The sequence below is a fragment of the Oncorhynchus mykiss genome, chromosome 25 (genome assembly GCF_057628025.1).
Source record: "Oncorhynchus mykiss isolate SJ-2025 chromosome 25, ASM5762802v1, whole genome shotgun sequence".
Taxonomy (NCBI): domain Eukaryota; kingdom Metazoa; phylum Chordata; class Actinopteri; order Salmoniformes; family Salmonidae; genus Oncorhynchus; species Oncorhynchus mykiss.
In genome coordinates, this window is record NC_143046.1 from 79,817,501 (window position 1) to 79,835,007 (window position 17,507).

Sequence of the window (17,507 nt, forward strand, 5' to 3'; positions counted from 1 at the left end):
ATCTGAGCCCTGCACCCTTCAATATTTACATCAATGAATTGGCCACAATTCTAGAACAATCCTCAGCCCCTGGTGTTAGTCTCCACAATTCAGAGGTTAAATGCCTGATTTTCACAGATGACCTATACATGCTGTCACCCACAGCACATGGCCTACAGCAGAGCCTGGACCTGCTACAGCAGTACTGCCAGACCTGGGCCCTGGCAGTAAACCCCAAAAATACTAAAATAATGATTTTCCAGAGAAGATCCACATCTCAGGGAATAAGACCAAAGTTCTCAATTGGTACAACATATATAGAGTACTGCACAGACTACTATTACTTAGGTTTAAACATAAGCTCAACTGGACACCTTAATAAAGCAGGAAATGAACTGCGAGAGAAAGCCGGCAGGGCATTCTACGCCAATAAAAGACAAATTCAAATTCTTAAATATTAAAATGTGGCTAAAACTAATTGAATATGTAATTGAACCAATTGCACTTTATGGCAGCGAGGTGGTGGGTCCACTTGCAAAATAAGATTTCACCCAATGGGACAAACACCCAATTGAAACACTGCAGGCAGAGTTCTGTAAGATTCTCCTACATGTCCAGAGGAAAACTACAAACAATGCATGCAGGGCAGAATCAGGCCAATATCCACTAATAATACCAACTCAAAAAAGAGCAATTAAGTTTTGGAAACTCCTCAAATACAGTGACCCCCTCTCATATCATTACCAAGCCCTGCAATGCCAAGAGCTGAGCAAAGAAAAGAGTCCCCTCATCCAGCTGGTCCTGGAGCTGAGTTCACAAACCTGTTCTACTAACACACTGAAGCCTCAGTCCCCTCATCCAGCTGGTCCTGGGGCTGAGTTCATAAACCTGTTCTACTAACACACTGAAGCCTCAGTCCCCTCATCCAGCTGGTCCTGGGGCTGAGTTCACAAACCTGATCTACTAACACACTGAAGCCTCAGGACCAGAACATCCAATCAATCAGAATAAAACAAATTACAACACAGTCAAAGCTACATTCCTTATTGGGAAACACAAGCACAAAGCAGAATGCAGTGCAACCTGCCCCTAAATCGACAGTACACCATGGCTAACTATTTGACCATGGTTACTGACAAACCCTTAGAAAAACCTTGACAAAGTACAGGCTCAGTGAGCACAGCCTTGCCATTGAGAAGGGTAGACACAGGAGAACCTGGCTCCCTGTAGAGGAAAGGCTGTGCAACCACAGCACCACAGCAGAACCCAAGACAGAGCTGCATTTCCTGGCAACATTTTAAAATATAAAACAATTAGAGTTTCATTTCCCCAAACCTGAAACCCAAAATATAATTTAAGGTGCCCCAAAGCTTTTTACTATCATTCATTATATAATTTATCTTTGTTTCATAGTGTAGTTTATTTTTTATTTAGTTTAGTCACATGATTTGTTAATTTGCAGTACATTTGCCAATCCGTTGGGCTGCCAGAATTCATTTCCATACCTTTTGCCTCATCCCTCTCAACCATAACATGTTTAGTGTTCTCATCAATCCAAGGGGATTTAACAGGTTTTACAGTCATTTTCTTAACGGGTGTGTGCTCATTAGTAACTGGAATAAATAGTTTCATAAATGCATCAATTGCAGTGTCTGGTTGCTCCTCATTACACACCACAGACCAGCAGCGTCTGGTTGCTCCTCATTACACACCACAGACCAGCAGCGTCTGGTTGCTCCTCATTACACACCACAGACCAGCAGCGTCTGGTTGCTCCTCATTACACACCACAGACCAGCAGCGTCTGGTTGCTCCTCATTACACACCACAGACCAGCAGCGTCTGGTTGCTCCTCATTACACACCACAGACCAGCAGCGTCTGGTTGCTCCTCATTACACACCACAGACCAGCAGTGTCTGGTTGCTCCTCATTACACACCACAGACCAGCAGCGTCTGGTTGCTCCTCATTACACACCACAGACCAGCAGTGTCTGGTTGCTCCTCATTACACACCACAGACCAGCAGTGTCTGGTTGCTCCTCATTACACACCACAGACCAGCAGTGTCTGGTTGCTCCTCATTACACACCACAGACCAGCAGTGTCTGGTTGCTCCTCATTACACACCACAGACCAGCAGTGTCTGGTTGCTCCTCATTACCCACCACAGACCAGCAGTGTCTGGTTGCTCCTCATTACACACCACAGACCAGCAGTGTCTGGTTGCTCCTCATTACACACCACAGACCAGCAGTGTCTGGTTGCTCCTCATTACACACCACAGACCAGCAGTGTCTGGTTGCTCCTCATTACACACCACAGACCAGCAGCGTCTGGTTGCTCCTCATTACACACCACAGACCAGCAGCGTCTGGTTGCTCCTCATTACACACCACAGACCAGCAGCGTCTGGTTGCTCCTCATTACACACCACAGACCAGCAGTGTCTGGTTGCTCCTCATTACACACCACAGACCAGCAGCGTCTGGTTGCTCCTCATTACACACCACAGACCAGCAGTGTCTGGTTGCTCCTCATTACACACCACAGACCAGCAGTGTCTGGTTGCTCCTCATTACACACCACAGACCAGCAGCGTCTGGTTGCTCCTCATTACACACCACAGACCAGCAGCGTCTGGTTGCTCCTCATTACACACCACAGACCAGCAGTGTCTGGTTGCTCCTCATTACACACCACAGACCAGCAGCGTCTGGTTGCTCCTCATTACACACCACAGACCAGCAGTGTCTGGTTGCTCCTCATTACACACCACAGACCAGCAGTGTCTGGTTGCTCCTCATTACACACCACAGACCAGCAGCGTCTGGTTGCTCCTCATTACACACCACAGACCAGCAGTGTCTGGTTGCTCCTCATTACACACCACAGACCAGCAGTGTCTGGTTGCTCCTCATTACACACCACAGACCAGCAGTGTCTGGTTGCTCCTCATTACACACCACAGACCAGCAGTGTCTGGTTGCTCCTCATTACACACCACAGACCAGCAGTGTCTGGTTGCTCCTCATTACCCACCACAGACCAGCAGTGTCTGGTTGCTCCTCATTACACACCACAGACCAGCAGTGTCTGGTTGCTCCTCATTACACACCACAGACCAGCAGTGTCTGGTTGCTCCTCATTACACACCACAGACCAGCAGTGTCTGGTTGCTCCTCATTACACACCACAGACCAGCAGCGTCTGGTTGCTCCTCATTACACACCACAGACCAGCAGCGTCTGGTTGCTCCTCATTACACACCACAGACCAGCAGCGTCTGGTTGCTCCTCATTACACACCACAGACCAGCAGTGTCTGGTTGCTCCTCATTACACACCACAGACCAGCAGCGTCTGGTTGCTCCTCATTACACACCACAGACCAGCAGTGTCTGGTTGCTCCTCATTACACACCACAGACCAGCAGTGTCTGGTTGCTCCTCATTACACACCACAGACCAGCAGCGTCTGGTTGCTCCTCATTACACACCACAGACCAGCAGCGTCTGGTTGCTCCTCATTACACACCACAGACCAGCAGCGTCTGGTTGCTCCTCATTACACACCACAGACCAGCAGCGTCTGGTTGCTCCTCATTACACACCACAGACCAGAAAATATTCTTTACGTCATCAACATATGAATCACTACAAAACGTATTGCATGACCTCTTATACATTATATTAGGTCCAGCCTTTGGAACTTTGGTTTTCCTAGATATGGCTATTATATTGTGATCACTACGTCCTATGGATCTGGATATTGATTTAAAGAAAATATCTGAAGCGTTAGTGAACATCTGATCAATACATGTTGATGATTTCATTCCTGTGCTGTTTGTAACTACCCTGGTAGGTTGACTGACAACCTGTTCCAGGTTGCAGGCACTGGTTACAGTTTGACGTTTTTTCCTGAGTGGACAGCTTGATGACAGCCAGTCGATATTTAAATCACCCAGAAAATATACTTCTCTGTTGATATCACTTATATTATCAAGCATTTCACACATATTATCCAGATACTGACTGTAGAGATATTAGCATTCCTCAGGCTGCAGCTGAGACCACTGGACCAGCCCAGGCCACAAGGTTTTTCCAGTTTGAACTACATGGAATATTAAAGGAATGTTTGACCAAGACAAAATCATAGAGAGCGATTATTAACTGTACCTTAGCTGTCCTGGTGTGTTCCTCTCGGCCAGCAGCACAGGCACCCTGCTGGAAATAAATCAAGAACACATACAGGTCTATATACTGCATGTGCTTTACACAGAACAGTGCAGCCAGACCATTACCCAACATTGATGATACACTGCTACCTTCTGGAAGACCAGGGAGGGGAATGGGGGGGGGGGGGGGGGGGGGGGGTGGTAGAATAATAGAATACACAAGGTGCAATTTCTAAATTTGGTTGTGTATCAGCAGTCACTCAATTAGCCCATGTCAGCCAAAACCATTTAGATTGTTAAGTTAGTCTGGCGGCCAGCTATCTAAACTTGTAGTAGGAATGGTTGAATTACACACCGGGGTGGGGCCCATTGATCATCAGTTATCATATTAAAAATGGCAAACATTTGCCTCCACCCTATGGCAAAATGTGTTGAATTGCAGCAAAATAGCTGTATAACGTGAAAAAAAATTATTCAATGCCACTAAAATGCAAGATGGGGGGGTATGGATGTGGGTATGTAGAGCCACCCCTCATGATAAATGTCGTTTTTTTTCAAAGTTGCCCATCCCTGTGGTAGACCAATGTATCATCTCTTTATTATAGGATACTCTTTAACGCCCTCTGCTGGATGTACATTTTACACAGCACCCTATTCCCGAAATATTGCCCTACTTTTGTCCAGAGCTACAATATATTCATGGCTTGTTTCGTCACAATATTGTTTTGAACGTTCGTTCTGGACTGATGCCTATCTGAGCATTCTACACAATGCATCATCAGTGAGTGCGGATGAAGATTTCATCCAAAGTGCATTACAGTGGCGTGGAAATACAATGCCCTTCAAAAGGAGGCAAATAACTAGTAGCAAAACCGTGTGTCATCATTTTGATGTCGCCAGGTTGACTTTAGATGCAGTATATCGTTAACTACGATTGAGGGGAGGACACTGGCTTTTAGCTAGCTACCGTTAGCATTGCTGGCTATTTTTGCAAAACTTTGCTAGTTAATGACAACATTTCCATTTGTCTAAAGTAAATTTGACAACATGATAATGCTGGCAAAGTTGTTTCCTACTAAACATTTGACTACTTTAGCAACGTAATCATATTTCCAGGCAGTCGTTAGCCTCCGTCCAGAATGACTGGGCTTATCACGACTTCAGAGCACCTCTATCACACCACTGGTAGAGGGCAGCTTGAGAACATTCATAACAATGGCATGACCGAGTGACAGAGGTGCAACCTATGAATAGGTCCTAGTCAAAAATAGTGCACTATAAAAAGGGAATAAATAGGGCGCCATTTTAGAGGCACAATACAGTATTTGCACAGTATTGTTTACCTTGACATTCAACAGGGCCTTGAGGTCTCCTACATCCTTCAGTTTGGACTTGTAGAGCATCCAGCGATAACGTATCTCCTCCATGCCCACATCCTCAGCCCCACGGTCAGCCCTGGCCCCGGCTACAGCCCAAGCCATCAGTAGTAGCTGGAACTGCTCCTGACCCCAGTCTACACTGGACCGCAAGGTCTGTGGGAGTGAGGAGAGGGAGGGGTGAGAGAGGGAGGGGTGAGAGAGGAAGAAGAAAGAGAGAGGGGGAAGCGACAGAGGGAGGGATAGAACGAGAGAGGAAGAGAGAGAGGGGGAATAGACAGAGAGGGAGGGATAGAACGAGAGAGGAAGAGAGAGAGGGGGAAGAAAGAGAGAGGGGGAGAGAGAGAGGGAGGGATAGAACGAGAGAGGAAGAGAGAGAGGGGGAAGAGAGAGAGGGAGGGACAGAAAGAGAGAGGAAGAGAGAGAGGGGGAAGAGAGAGAGGGGGAGAGACAGAGAGGGAGGGACAGAAAGAGAGAGGAAGAGAGTTAGGGGGAGACAGAGAGGGGGGAGACAGAGAGGGAGGGACAGAAAGAGAGAGGAAGAGAGAGGGGGAAGAGAGAGGGGGAGAGACAGAGAGGGAGGGACAGAAAGAGAGAGGAAGAGAGAGAGGGGGAGAGACAGAGAGGGAGAGACAGAAAGAGAGAGGAAGAGAGAGAGGGGGAAGAGAGAGAGGGGGAGAGACAGAGAGGGGGAGAGAGAGAGAGAGGGAGGGACAGAAAGAGAGAGGAAGAGAGAGAGGGGGATAGACAGAGAGGGAGAGACAGAAAGAGAGAGGAAGAGAGAGAGGGGGAAGAGAGAGAGGGGGAGAGACAGAGAGGGAGGGACAGAAAAAGAGAGGAAGAGAGAGAGGGGGAGAGAGAGAGGGAGAGACAGAAAGAGAGAGGAAGAGAGAGAGGGGGAAGAGAGAGAGGGGGAGAGACAGAGAGGGAGGGACAGAAAGAGAGAGGAAGAGAGAGAGGGGGAGAGACAGAGAGGGGGATACAGAAGTGAGGGACAGAAAGAGAGAGGAAGAGAGAGAGGAGGAGAGAGGGGGGGATACAGAAGTGAGGGACAGAAAGAGAGAGGAAGAGAGAGAGGAGGAGAGAGGGGGAGGGGGGGATACAGAAGTGAGGGACAGAAAGAGAGAGGAAGAGAGAGAGGGGGAGAGACAGAGAGGGAGGGACAGAAAGAAAGAGGAAGAGAGAGAGGGGGAGAGAGAAGGGGAGAGAACAACAGGGGGACCGAGAACTGTTGCATGTGGCTGAGGGATAAGCAGGGGAATTGCTGCATCATGTAATAACAATAAGCAATGTGTCAGTGAGTAATGTCTACAGAGGATCTTTGCACAGGAGAATTCAGGCCGCAGTAAATCCTGAAGCAATAATCCTTCATATCTACTGAAACACACACACAATATATCCCCAATCAAACATCTCCAATCCCCCATCTGCCTTGAATCAATGTCCACTGTCTGCTGAGTGAATTTGAAGCGTTCTCTGTGCTCCCATACTGACAGATACATCCTAACCACTAACATGGCCTGCTAGTGTCCCAAATGACATCCTATTCCCTTTATAGTGCACTATATTTGACCACAGCCCTATTTCAAAAGTAGTGCACTAAATAGAGAATAGGGTGACATTTTGGTTGTGATGTAACCTGTCTGACTGTCAGGCAGCTTCTGGTTGGGATGTAACCTGTCTGACTGTCTGGCATCTTGTGATTGTGATGTAACCTGTCTGACTGTCAGGCAGCTTGTGGTTGGGACGTAACCTGTCTGACTGTCAGGCAGCTTGTGGTTGGGATGTAACCTGTCTGACTGTCAGGCAGCTTGTGGTTGGGATGTAACCTGTCTGACTGTCTGGCAGCTTGTGGTTGGGCTGTAACCTGTCTGACTGTCTGGCATCTTGTGGTTGGGATGTAACCTGTCTGACTGTCAGGCAGCTTGTGGCTGGGATGTAACCTGTCTGACTGTCAGGCAGCTTGTGGTTGGGATGTAACCTGTCTGACTGTCTGGCAGCTTGTGGTTGGGATGTAACCTGTCTGACTGTCTGGCAGCTTGTGGTTGGGATGTAACCTGTCTGACTGTCAGGCAGCTTGTGGTTGGGATGTAACCTGTCTGACTGTCTGGCAGCTTGTGGTTGGGATGTAACCTGTCTGACTGTCTGGCAGCTTGTGGTTGGGATGTAACCTGTCTGACTGTCAGGCAGCTTGTGGTTGGGATGTAACCTGTCTGACTGTCAGGCATCTTGTGGTTGGGATGTAACCTGTCTGACTGTCAGGCAGCTTGTGGTTGGGATGTAACCTGTCTGACTGTCTAGCATCTTGTGGTTGGGATGTAACTTGTCTGACTGTCAGGCAGCTTGTGGTTGGGATGTAACCTGTCTGACTGTCAGGCATCTTGTGATTGTGATGTAACTGTCTCAATTCAGCTGCCAAAAGTTATTTTAGTCTTCCCGAGGAAGGCCAGAAGGTTTGTGAATTTCTCACGGCCTCGCTGTAAGGTATTTTATACCATCCTAGGGTTTTGTTTGGTGCACACTGAACATAATGTCCTCCAGATGAAATACACGTTTTATGAAGGTATCATGTAGCATGCACATTACTAACCATAAGACGCACACAGACCTAGAGTAACTTATCATCTTTGTGTAAATATAAACAGGAATGGAATACTGGAAATGCAATAGTGTATATTTCTGAGAAGAAACATCAGCACCAACCATGAGTGTGTTCTGCCTGATCTTGAGTTCTTTGGTGCTCAGCAGTCCCTCTGTGCTCAGAATCCCTGAGAGTGTATCGTTTTCCTTCTGTAGCCAGGCCTCAAACTCCCTCCTCCTGTCCTCATAGTCCCCTGCACTCAGGGTTGCCCCAACATCTGCCTGAAGGACCCCAACAACAACATGATCAGCAACAACATCAACCTACTGTAGGAAATATATGTAAAAAAATTATAATAATCAGCTAGCTAATTTTCTTAATATTTCAGTTTATAACGGCAGTTGAATATGGGTTACAGTGTATTGAGAGACAAGTCAATTATAGCATGTCAACTTGAAGTTTATATCTTCCTTTATGAACTTGAAAATGTGATTATTATGATTGGAGGTAATAGAATGGGTGGAGAAACCAGACCGTGGTGTGGTGACTTGAGCCCTGTAGCCTTCCAGAGGGTTTTCTAGCAGTGCCTTGCTGGAATGACAGAGTGAGACCATCCATGACTGAATCCTCCATCCTGGTCTTGATAGGCGGGAAAAAGCCTCTGTGTCGCAGATGTCCCCCTTCACTGTGGTCTCTCATTCCACCTGTTCCCTTGTCGTAGTTGCCTCTGCTGCCGTGCTCTAACCCAGAGCCTGACCCTAACCCCACATCTACCTCCATGGCCAGGGATTCAGCCATTCCTCTGGACCTCTGCCCAACCACCCACTCCTCTGTCTGCCCACTACTGCTGGACCCAGACACATCTACTACCACCACCCCGCTAACCCTGGAGCCAGAGTCCCCCACCACCCCGCTAACCCTGGAGCCAGAGTCCCCCACCACCCCGCTAACCCTGGAGCCAGAGTCCCCCACCACCCCGCTAACCCTGGAGCCAGAGTCCACCACCACCCCGCTAACCCTGGAGCCAGAGTCCCCCACTACCCTGCTAACCCTGGAGCCAGAGTCCACCACCACCCCGCTAACCCTGGAGCCAGAGTCCCCCACTACCCCGCTAACCCTGGAGCCAGAGTCCCCCACTACCCCGCTAACCCTGGAGCCAGAGTCCCCCACTACCCCGCTAACCCTGGAGCCAGAGTCCCCCACTACCCCGCTAACCCTGGAGCCAGAGTCCCCCACTACCCCGCTAACCCTGGAGCCAGAGTCCCCCATTACCCCGCTAACCCTGGAGCCAGAGTCCCCCACTACCCCGCTAACCCTGGAGCCAGAGTCCCCCACTACCCCGCTAACCCTGGAGCCAGAGTCCACCACCACCCCGCTAACCCTGGAGCCAGAGTCCCCCACTACCCCACTAACCCTGGAGCCAGAGTCCCCCACTACCCCGCTAACCCTGAAGCCAGAGTCCCCCACCACCCCACTTACCCTGGAGCCAGAGTCCACCACCACCCTGCTAACCCTGGAGCCAGAGTCCACCACCACCAATCCTCCTCCACCATGGGTGCTTCTGCCCCCTGTGTGGCCTGATGTCATCCCTGTGGTTCCCTCCTCTCCCCTCTGACCGTACCCCCCTCTCCAAACGATGGAGGAGTCCACCTCCTCTACACCGAGGCTGTGCTCACCGCCACCCCTCTCCCTTTCCCTCTCCCCGTCCCCACTCCCACCGCCCTGTCCCCGTCTCTGACTGCCCGCCAAGGTTATCGTCATAGGGCTCAGTTGTTGACCAAGAGTCTGTCGATCCCTGCCCTGTCTCTCCCTATGTTCAGAGAGATCCATAACCTCCATACTGCCCTCAAACGCTCCCTCGACCCAAATACCCTCTTCTGCTCCAAAACTCTCCCCTCCTTCCCCTCGCTCCAACCTTCCTCCTGACCCTGTTCTTCCCCCTCTCCCAGCCCCTACCCCAGAGCTCTGAGAGAGCCAGACCCCATGGCCCTCTCCTGGGGATCTCTCTGGAGCACCCTCCCTACTTCTGCTGGAGCCACTACCCTTGATCATGTCTCCTCCCTCCCCAGGAAAGAGCTCCCTGCCTGGGCCTGGCCTCTCCCCAGCCTGGCCTCTCACCCACTCCCTCTGGGTGTCTAAGTCAGGGTCCTCAGAGCTGTGCCCATTCAGCAGCCTGGAGATCGGAACAACAGACAGTCAGTACTGAAGGCATCTCTTAAGATTGTGTAATTGGCCGCATTAAATACTTTCACCCAGCATATGTAATATAATTACTTTTATGTAGAAGGGTTTTGGAGATAAATGTGCACAAGCCATAAGAGGTTGTCGAGGACCTCAACTGAAATCCACTAAACTACAGATGTAGTAGGACTAGTAGTAGTAGTAGGACTAGTAGTAGTAGTAGGACTACTAGTAGTAGTAGTAGTAGTAGTAGTAGTAGTAGGACTAGTAGTAGTAGTAGTAGTAGTAGGACTAGTAGTAGTAGGACTAGTAGTCGTAGTAGTAGTAGTAGTAGGACTAGCAGTAGTAGTAGTAGTAGTAGTAGGACTAGTAGTAGGACTAGTAGTAGTAGTAGTACTAGTAGTATTAGTATTAGTAGTAGGACTAGTAGTCGTAGTAGTAGTAGTAGGACTAGTAGTAGTAGTAGGACTAGTAGTAGTAGGACTAGTAGTATTAGTAGTAGTATTAGTAGTAGTAGTATAATTAGTAGTAGTAGTAGTAGTAGTAGGACTAGTAGTAGTAGTAGGACTAGTAGTATTAGTATTAGTAGTAGTAGCAGTAGTAGTAGTAGTAGTAGTATGACTAGTAGTAGTAGTAGTAGTAATAATAGTAGTAGTAGTAGGACTAGTAGTAGTAGGACTAGTAGTAGTAGTAGTAGTAATAGCAGTAGTAATAAGACTAGTAGTAGTAGGACTAGTAGTAGTAGTAGTAGGACTAATAGTAGTAGTAGTAGGATTGGTAGTAGTAGTAGTAGGACTAGTAGTAGTAGTAGTAGTAGTAGGACTAGTAGTAGTAGTAGTAGTAGTAGGAGGACTAGTAGTAGTAGTAGGACTAGTAGTAGTAGTAGTAGTAGGAGTAGTAGGACTAGTAGTAGTAGTAGTAGTAGTAGTAGGACTAGTAGGAGTAGTAGGACTAGTAGTATGAGTAGCAGTAGGAGTAGTAGGAGTAGTAGTAGTAGTGGTGCTAGATTACTTCTCCCTTAGAGACCCTATCATTCACTAGAGTGGCAGATGTCATAGACCTGCATAGCTATAGAATGTGATAATGGCAGTCATCTTGGTCAGGAATAAATAACCTTTCTTGTGTTCTATATCTAATTCTATGAGTTTTGCATCGAGCCCGAATTAGTGTGGTGTACCTGAAGAGGTTGAGGCTGAGGTCATGGAGGGCCATCCAGGACTCCCTCAGGTGCTTCATGTCCCTGAGGATGTGCACCCGGCCCTCCTCAGAGGTCCTCTCCAGCACCCCCTGGCCCTGAACCTCTGTCTGGTGCAGCTGCAGTTCCTTCTCTGGGAACTCACCTAGTGCCCTCTACAGGGTCGGAGGAAGAATAACAGGACAGGACGGGACTTAGGCTACGGCCACATAGAGACTTATGAAAACAGCAACATATTCATCAGTGTCCGTTTTTTCAAACAAGTTGCACCAAACCAGTGTCTACATGTGAAAACAGCCAGTTTCTATGATCTGTGGTTAAGAATATATTTTTAAAAAGCTTCTCTGACATCACAGGGTAGGATTAACAGTAACAAAACAGTGCATTTTCAAAACATGTAACAAGTTTCTAGCCAGAGGGGCATTTCTTGCTCCCCACGTCACCGCGAATCTCGTAGTGTTTGAAAATCACTGTTGGGTAGAACTTTTTATCTTTATAGGTCTCCAAAGCACTCTCATCTTTTTATTGAATCTTCATTTAACTAGGCAAGTTAGTTAAGAACAAATTCTTATTTACAATGGACGGCCTACAACAGCCAAACCCAAACGACGCTGGGGCAATTGTGCACTACTCTATGGACTCCCAATCACAGCCGGTTGTGATACAGCCTGGATTTGAACCAAGGTGTCTGTAGTGACACCACAACCACTGAGATGCAGTGCCTTAGACCGCTGCGCCACTCGGGAGCCCTATCCTTGGCTCGCTCGTCTATTCAGTACGCTGCAGCTAGCAACTGGAACGAGCTGCAACAAACACTCAAACTGGACAGTTTTATCTCAGTCTCTTCATTCAAAGACTCAACCATGGACACTAACTGACAGTTGTGGCTGCTTTGTGTAATGTATTGTTGTCTCTACCTTCTTGCCCTTTGTGCTGTTCTCTGTGCCCAACAATGTTTGTATCCTGTTTTGTGCTGCTGCCATGCTGTGTTGTCATGTGTTGCTACCATGCTGTGTTGTTGTCTTAGGTCTCTCTTTATGTAGTGCTGTGTTGTCTCTCTTGTTGTGATGTGTGTTGTTGTCTTAGGTCTCTCTTTATGTAGTGTTGTGTTGTCTCTCTTGTTGTGATGTGTGTTGTTGTCTTAGGTCTCTCTTTATGTAGTGTTGTGTTGTCTCTCTTGTTGTGATGTGTGTTGTTGTCTTAGGTCTCTCTTTATGTAGTGTTGTGTTGTCTCTCTTGTTGTGATGTGTGTTGTTGTCTTAGGTCTCTCTTTATGTAGTGTTGTGTTGTCTCTCTTGTTGTGATGTGTGTTGTTGTCTTAGGTCTCTCTTTATGTAGTGCTGTGTTGTCTCTCTTGTTGTGATGTGTGTTGTTGTCTTAGGTCTCTCTTTATGTAGTGTTGTGTTGTCTCTCTTGTTGTGATGTGTGTTGTTGTCTTAGGTCTCTCTTTATGTAGTGTTGTGTTGTCTCTCTTGTTGTGATGTGTGTTGTTGTCTTAGGTCTCTCTTTATGTAGTGTTGTGTTGTCTCTCTTGTTGTGATGTGTGTTGTTGTCTTAGGTCTCTCTTTATGTAGTGTTGTGTTGTCTCTCTTGTTGTGATGTGTGTTGTTGTCTTAGGTCTCTCTTTATGTAGTGTTGTGTTGTCTCTCTTGTTGTGATGTGTGTTGTTGTCTTAGGTCTCTCTTTATGTAGTGTTGTGTTGTCTCTCTTGTTGTGATGTGTGTTGTTGTCTTAGGTCTCTCTTTATGTAGTGCTGTGTTGTCTCTCTTGTTGTGATGTGTGTTGTTGTCTTAGGTCTCTCTTTATGTAGTGTTGTGTTGTCTCTCTTGTTGTGATGTGTGTTGTTGTCTTAGGTCTCTCTTTATGTAGTGTTGTGTTGTCTCTCTTGTTGTGATGTGTGTTGTTGTCTTAGGTCTCTCTTTATGTAGTGTTGTGTTGTCTCTCTTGTCGTGATGTGTGTTTTGTCCTTTATTTTAATTACATTTATATACATTTGAATCTCAGCCCCCGCAGGAGGCTTATTGCCTTTTGGTAGGCCATCATTGTAAATAAGAATGTGTTCTTAACTGACTTGCCTAGTTAAAAATAAAAAATAAAAAAAAATTATACAAAACATAACAATTTGCCGTTTTCACATATGTTGATATTGGTATTGTGCCGGAGATACTGAAAATGAAGTTGAAAAGTGGTGGCGTTGCCCTTTAAGATAACAGACCAGTCTTGTGCTGTCTGTTGTCCCATCAACATACTATCCTAGACATAACATACCATACGATACAAGAACATAACAGATAAATGTGGAAAGTCAGTACCTCAGCCTCTTGCTGTCTGTTGTCCAGGCTCCACTCCCCAGTAGAACTGCGGTAGGACTCCAGCTTCTGCCTCATAATCATCAACCACTTCTCCACGTTTAGCAGGCTCACGTGGAAACTCTCGTGCCCCCCGATGCTCTCCTCACTCTCCTTCACCTTTACCTGACACAGAGCGAGACACATCCAAACATGAATGCACAAATACATGTGCCTGATTAACACTATAGTGCCAACCCTAACAGTACTGTTGACTGGGATATTTTCCTTTCACATTGTTCTTCCCAGCACGTTTCCAGAAACTATAATGATGCGTAACCCCAGAAAGCCTGGCAGCAGCGTAGCCTAGTGGTTAGAGCGTTGGACTAGTAACCAAAAGGTTGCAAGATCAAATCCCCAAGCAGACAAGGTACAAATGTGTCACTCTGCCCCTGAACAAGGCAGTTAATCCACTGTTCCTAGGCCGTCATTGAAAATAGGAATTTGTTCTTAACTGACTTGCCTAGTTAAATAAAGGGAAAATACACTTTTAAAAAGCCCAGCTTGGCCCAGTAGCATGAAAAGGGTATTTGTTAGCCTTTTTCAGAACCTGTGAAGAAAGCATGGAGTTGCCGTCTCTCTCAGAGCCCTTCTTACCCTGACGGACTTGTAAAGGTTTCTCCAGTCCCCGTAAAGCCTCTCAAACTGTGTCCTGTTAGCAGAGCTAGACGACACCAGAGTCTCCAGGGCTGTGATGTGGGCCTCACAGTCCTCCAAGTCCTTCTTGATCACCTGAGAGAGAGGACACAAGCAGTAGCTTATTAATAGTAAAACAAATGATCAATGCTTTATAAATGCTTTGCTTATATATGTATATGCTTCTCCTAGTACACACTGAAACTGGCTAGAGGAAACCAGTTTGAGAGACACAGGTGTGGATTACCGTGAGCACAGAATTAAATAGAACACTAGAATGGGTGTTGGTAACAAGACAGCCATCTTGGTCAGGAAAATGTTCATTCTAGAACCTGATCATATGTGGTAATATTTTGTATGAAACAATGAACTTCATCATAGGATCTCCATGGCAGTGAGTGACCCACCCGTTGCTGGTCTGACTGGCTCTTCTTGGCCAGTATGTCCGGCTGGAGGCTGTCTGCTGAGATCAGTCTCTCTCTCAGCAGGGTCAGCTTGTTCCTGATTGACTTGCAGGCGTCCCCAAAGTCCTTTGTCCTTGAGATCAAACCCTAAAAGAAAGGACATATCAGAAATTAGGGGTTGCATGTAAAATGGTACCCCAATAATGCACTACATTCAACCAGAGCCCTATTTATTTATTTATTTCACCTTCATTTAACCAGGTCGGCAAGTTGAGAACAAGTTCTCATTTACAATTGCGACCTGCCCAAGATAAAGCAAAGCAGTTCGACACATACAACAACACAGAGTTACACATGGAGTAAAACAAACATACAGTCAATAATACAGTATAAACAAGTCTATATACGATGTGAGCAAATGAGGTGAGATAAGGGAGGTAAAGTCAAAAAAAGGCCATGGTGGCAAAGTAAATACAATATAGCAAGTAGAACACTGGAATGGTTGATTTGCAGTGGAAGAATGTGCAAAGTAGAGATATAAATAATGGGGTGCAAAGGAGCAAAATAAATAAATAAATACAGTAGGGAAAGAGGTAGTTGTTTGGGCTAAATTATAGATGGGCTAAGTACAGTAGAGGTTGACCGATTATGATTTTTCAACGCCGATACCGATACCAATTATTGGAGGACCAAAAAAGCTGATACCGATTAATCGGCCGTTTACATTTTTTGTTGTTGTAATAATGACAATTACAACAATACTGAATGAACACTTATTTTAACTTAATATAATACATCAATAAAATCAATTTAGCCTCAAGTAAATAATGAAACATGTTTAATTTGGTTTAAATAATGCAAAAACAAAGTGTTGGAGAAGAAAGTAAAAGTGCAATATGTTCTATGTAAGAAAGCTAACGTTTCAGTTCCTTGCTCAGAACATGAGAACATATGAAAGACATATGAGTCTTCAATATTCCCAGGTAAGAAGTTTTAGGTTGTAGTTATTATAGGACTATTTCCCTCTATACCATTTGTATTTCATTAACCTTTGACTATTGGATGTTCTTATAGGCACTTTAGTATTGCCAGTGTAACAGTATAGCTTCCGTCCCTCTCCTCGCTCCTCCCTGGGCTCGAACCAGCAACACAACGACAACAGCCACCATCGAAGCAGCGTTACCCATGCAGAGCAAGGGGAACAACTACTAGAAGGCTCAGAGCGAGTGACGTTTGAAACGCTATTAGCGCGCGCTAACTAGCTAGCCATTTCACTTCGGTTACACCAGCCTCATCTCGGGAGTTGATAGGCTTGAAGTCATAAACAGCACAATGCTTGACGCACGAAAGTGCTGTTTGAATGAATGTTTACACGCCTGCTTCTGCCTACCACCGCTCAGTCAGATGCTTGTATGCTCAGTCAGATTATATGCAACGCAGGCACGCTAGATAATATCTAGTAATATCATCAACCATGTGTAGTTAACTAGTGATTATGATTGATTGTTTTTTATAAGATAAGTTTAATGCTAGCTAGCAACTTACCTTGGCTTACTGCATTCGTGGAACAGGCAGTCTCCTTGTGGAGTGCAACGAGAGAGAGGCAGGTCGTTATTGCGTTGGACTAGTTAACTGTAAGGTTGCAAGATGGATCCCCCGAGCTGACAAGGTGAAAATCTGTCGTTCTGCCCCTGAACAGGCAGTTAACCCACCGTTCCTAGGTCGTCATTGAAAATAAGAATGTGTTCTTAACTGACTTGCCAAGTTAAATAAAGGTATAAAAACAAAACAAAATGTATTTATTTTTTATTTATTTTTTAAATCGGCAAATAGGCGCCCAAAAATACCGATTTCCGATTGTTATGAAAACGGCCCTAATTAATCGGCCATTCCGATTAATCGGTCGACCTCTAATGAACAGGTGCAGTAATCTGTGAGCTGCTCTGACAGCTGGTGCTTAAAGCTAGTGAGGGAGATAAGTGTTTCCAGTTTCAGAGATTTTTGTAGTTCGTTCCAGTCATTGGCAGCAGAGAACTGGAAGGAGAGGCGGCCAAAGGAAGAATTGGTTTTGGGGGTGACCAGAGAAATATACCTGCTGGAGTGCGTGCTACAGTTGGGTGCTGCTATGGTGACCAGCGAGCTGAGATAAGGGGGGACTTGGCTTTCGAAGAACTTAGAAAGGCAGGGTAGGGTAGATATAGGTCTGTAGCAGTTTGGGTCAAGAGTGTCCCCCCCTTTGAAGAGGGAGATGACCGCAGCTGCTTTCCAATCTTTGGGAATCTCAGACAACACGAAAGAGAGGTTGAACAGGCAAGTAATAGGGGTGGCAATAATTTCGGCAGATAGTTTTAGAAAGAAAGGGTCCAGATTGTCTAGCCCGGCTGATATGAAGGGGTCCAGATTTTGAGGCACTTTCAGAACATCGGCTGACTGGATTTGGGAGAAGGAGAAATGGGGAAGGCTTGGGCGAGTTGCAGTGGGGGGATGCAGTGCTGTTGACCGGGGTTGGGGTAGCCAGGTGGAAAGCATGGCCAGCTGTAGAAAAATGCTTATTGAAATTCTCAATTATAGTGGATTATCGGTGGTGACAGTATTTCCTATCTTCAGTGCAGTGGGCAGCTGGGAGGAGGT

General features: G+C 46.4%; 1 protein-coding gene across 5 annotated transcripts in view; it reads right to left on the reverse strand.

Annotated features, from left to right (window-relative positions):
- LOC110505813 (nesprin-3) overlaps positions 1 to 17,507 on the reverse strand; it is a 52,679-nt gene that overhangs the window by 7,966 nt on the left and 27,206 nt on the right. For 3 of the 5 annotated variants that reach the window (XM_036962339.2, XM_036962342.2, XM_090219355.1), the window contains exons 11-18: positions 14,880 to 15,023; positions 14,434 to 14,568; positions 13,801 to 13,962; positions 11,471 to 11,643; positions 8,647 to 10,285; positions 8,235 to 8,393; positions 5,499 to 5,687; positions 4,157 to 4,204 (exon numbers count right to left, since the gene is read on the reverse strand). In XM_036962339.2, the coding sequence (XP_036818234.2) occupies positions 4,157 to 4,204; positions 5,499 to 5,687; positions 8,235 to 8,393; positions 8,647 to 10,285; positions 11,471 to 11,643; positions 13,801 to 13,962; positions 14,434 to 14,568; positions 14,880 to 15,023 (2,649 nt within the window). The remainder of the gene's footprint in view (positions 1 to 4,156; positions 4,205 to 5,498; positions 5,688 to 8,234; positions 8,394 to 8,646; positions 10,286 to 11,470; positions 11,644 to 13,800; positions 13,963 to 14,433; positions 14,569 to 14,879; positions 15,024 to 17,507) is intronic. The other 2 variants (XM_090219356.1, XM_036962340.2) reach the window with 2 other exon arrangements.